Source organism: Triticum aestivum, chromosome 7A, assembly GCF_018294505.1.
Source record: "Triticum aestivum cultivar Chinese Spring chromosome 7A, IWGSC CS RefSeq v2.1, whole genome shotgun sequence".
Taxonomy (NCBI): Eukaryota; Viridiplantae; Streptophyta; class Magnoliopsida; order Poales; family Poaceae; genus Triticum; species Triticum aestivum.
Window position 1 is genome coordinate 87408959 of NC_057812.1, and position 3395 is coordinate 87412353.

General features: G+C 39.9%; 1 protein-coding gene across 1 annotated transcript in view; it reads left to right on the top strand.

Moving 5' to 3' along the window:
* Nucleotides 1-3181, top strand: part of LOC123148913 (probable LRR receptor-like serine/threonine-protein kinase At1g56140) — an 8817-nt gene extending 5636 nt beyond the window's left edge. Inside the window, exons 13-18 of the mRNA XM_044568432.1 lie at nt 737-805; nt 906-950; nt 1633-1691; nt 1908-2296; nt 2382-2568; nt 2725-3181. Of these exons, the coding sequence (XP_044424367.1) occupies nt 737-805; nt 906-950; nt 1633-1691; nt 1908-2296; nt 2382-2568; nt 2725-2897 (922 nt within the window). The 3' untranslated portion in view covers nt 2898-3181. The remainder of the gene's footprint in view (nt 1-736; nt 806-905; nt 951-1632; nt 1692-1907; nt 2297-2381; nt 2569-2724) is intronic.
* The last annotated feature ends 214 nt before the right edge of the window (nt 3182-3395 follow it).

Sequence of the window (3395 nt, forward strand, 5' to 3'; positions counted from 1 at the left end):
ATCCTTAAATTCAAGCTAATATGCATGTCAGTAGCTGATTAATTCCTGCTAAAATAGTGTAATTTGAAGGGCCGGCCCTCCCCAACAAAGCTAATCAACGCTTGGCCCCCCCTTATTCAACTTTCCTGGCTCCGCCACTGTCTGAGATAGTGGCATATATTAAACATGGGATCTTTGAACTACTGGATCTGAAGTGGTCTATAGAAACTAGAAATGAGTGGCCGTGATTGAACAACAACAACAACAACAAAGCCTTTAGTCCCAAACAAGTTGGGGTAGGCTAGAGGTGAAACCCATAAGATCTCGCAACCAACTCATGGCTCTGGCACATGGATAGCAAGCTTCCACGGACCCCTGTCCATAGCTAGCTCTTTGGTGATACTCCAATCCTTCAGGTCTCTCTTAACGGACTCCTCCCATGTCAAAACCGGTCAAATGAGTGGCCGTGATTGAATCAAGGAGATTTGCAAGAGATTGGTAGGAATTGGATTTGTGGTAGCAAGCTAGCAACTTAGCACGACATAATAGTATATATAAAATTACACGGGCAATCTCAGAATTATTCAACTGCAATATGTTCGAAATCAAGACTGGGGCATTATAGTTCCATTATGTGCTTTCTTTTGGCTCGATGGTGTCATCTAATTCTTCAAGATCAGCCTACAATTCTTTTTCTACAATGGAGTCTGGTCTTGAACCTGTCTAACTCTTCTGAATATTGTTTTAAATTCTTCAGGGATGTTTCTTATAACCCTTTACTTAATGGAAACCTTCCTAACAACCCCCCTGATCGCAAGTGGTCAATGTATGTATTTCCTTACTTTTACTCATTATATTAGGCATTGGTGCTAATAGCTAAATTGGCAACATTACTTATTTCTTTGCAAACACATTCTCCTGCGTAGAAACTATATCGGGACTTCAATTGATGCAAGCAGAACAATTAACAGGTAATCAATATTTTAAATAATTTGATTAGTGGTCGTGCTTTGATACTGTTGATCAAACAAGTAACAACTCCATTGTTATTTCTTGCCAGCAGTTTTATTTTTGTTATTGTGAATCTTCTCTTGCTGCCTGTTATTAAAGATTGAGAAGGTGGGCACATATCATATTTGAATGGGAGAGCTTATGTAACACCATTGATTGAGTACCATTTAATTTTCCACATTTAATGTATGCTTTTCAGCATTCATTTTTTGTCCACAGCAAGAATATTAAATAATGCAATCATTTCGCTCCTGTAAGGCTGCGGCTGCTCTTTTCTCTTGACGCACTTCAGAAATAATCAGATATGTTGGAGAATGGAAGGGCCGTGAAAGAGGAGACCAAAGTGCTACCGATTTTTCCTTCTTTGTAGATCAACAGGCCTACATATGCAGTAGAATTTTGTTACAAGTTTGGCCTATATTTGCATTTTAGAGAACATCCTGGGATAGAATGATTGGAAAATTTAGGAAATTTTCAACAAGGGTAATGTCGGAAAAGAAGTGGTAGCATTGATGGCGGCCTTTTAGTACTTCTGTATACAGTCCTGAGCTTGTCCTTGTAATTTGCAGTAAATTTTAAACTTTGTTATTTTAATAATGTCCTGCTTCATTTTCTCACCCTGCATTGAATTTTAATATGCAGTGAGAACCTTACTCTCCTCAATTGTCTCCACATGAAAGAATGCAACAAGTTCAACACTAGTAAGTTATAACAGATCTTCACTGTTTGATATTTGAAGACGCATTTCTTGCTATTAGCTTCCAGTACTCAATTTATCATGTATTAATAACGTCAATTACTATATTCTATTGGTGTACATACTGTGATGTTCTATAGTTATTAAGATCAAAGACTTGTTAAATCTTTTAAAATCCGCACAAATGTTTACTCATCCCTCATCTGGTCATCATTTGCAGAACCAATAACTTCATTCGCTGTAAACTGTGGCGGCAAGCAAAGGATTTCTTCAGATCCATTGCCAATTACGTTTGACGATGACACCAGTATCCTTGGGGCAGCAGGCTTTCATGTTAATACTGACAGGCAATGGATAGTTAGCCATGTGGGTTCTGATCCTTTTACTAACTCTTCTGGACCCGGTACCATAAGTACAACTCAAGTTATTCTGGGGACAGACATGCCTGATCTCTATGAAACTGCAAGGACATCAACAAGTGCTTTGTCGTACTATGCGGTTGGTTTGTTGAATGGGAAATATACAGTTCAACTCTTCTTCGCAGAGATACTTATTGATAGCCAGTTAAATAATGGGACAGGAAGGCGCTTGTTTAACATTGATATTCAGGTTTGGTCTCTCTCTCTCTCAAAATTTTGACATTTAATGCCTCCAGTTCATATCAGCCAAACTGAAATTGTCTGATTTACTGCAGGATCAGAATATCAAGAGAGATTTTGACATTACTAAGGAAGCAGGGGGGTTCGGGAGACCCACAAACATAACTCGTGAAGTGACTGTGGATAACTCAGTACTTAAGATACATCTGTATTGGAGTGGACGAGGCACATGCTGTATTCCATATGAAGGAGCTTATGGGCCTCTGGTGTCAGCAATAAGAGGTAAGTATATCCACACTACATATACTGTATTCAGCTTATTTCACTCTCTGTTTATGTGACAATACGATCCAGAGGTTGCGTTTGATGAATGTAGCATCAGTAGGCAATCGGGACAGTACATTGGCTGACAAGGATAAAATGCTCATTTTTCTGCAGTTTTTCGTCCTGAAAAGCCGAACAACAGCCCCCCACCAGCACGGCCAGTGTCTGCGCCAAGTAATGATGACAAGCGAAGAGGAGTGGTTGCAGGCATTGCAGCCCTGTGTATAGCTGGGGCGGTGATCTCTTCGTCCGTCGTTTACCTCTGGTGGAAATGGGTTGCGATGTGAATTAGCCTATGTACTGTATCATATCTTCCCGGAGCTTGGTTGGGGAACATGGACGCCTGTACAGGAAACTGCCGCGTAGCATGAAGAGGAGGGCAACATTGGTGTACAGTTCGGTTTACGGTCAGGATTTTAGGTCTGTAGCTTTGTTTTGTTTTCCACCCGTCGATTATAACTTGTAAGGACCACTCTAGTCATCTCCATTCTTTATTTGTTCGTTCAAACTTATTTCCATGTAGTGCTGCCTTGTTGAATGAGTAATTAACACCTTGAGGTGTTCTTTGGAATGTGGAATTTCTTGTACCTGCTTGATTGACTTGTTTCATGTGAAACTCTTGCAGTCCAGAGTTCGGACCGTTGTAGGATTTCAATCCATTGAATTCTTCACCTCCGGAGGATATTTGTATGTGTTGAGTAACGTGATTGTATTAGGAAACATAGGTTAGACTAGGAAATATTCTGGCTTGCTTTGTATTTCAAATAGATAATGTACTCCTATAT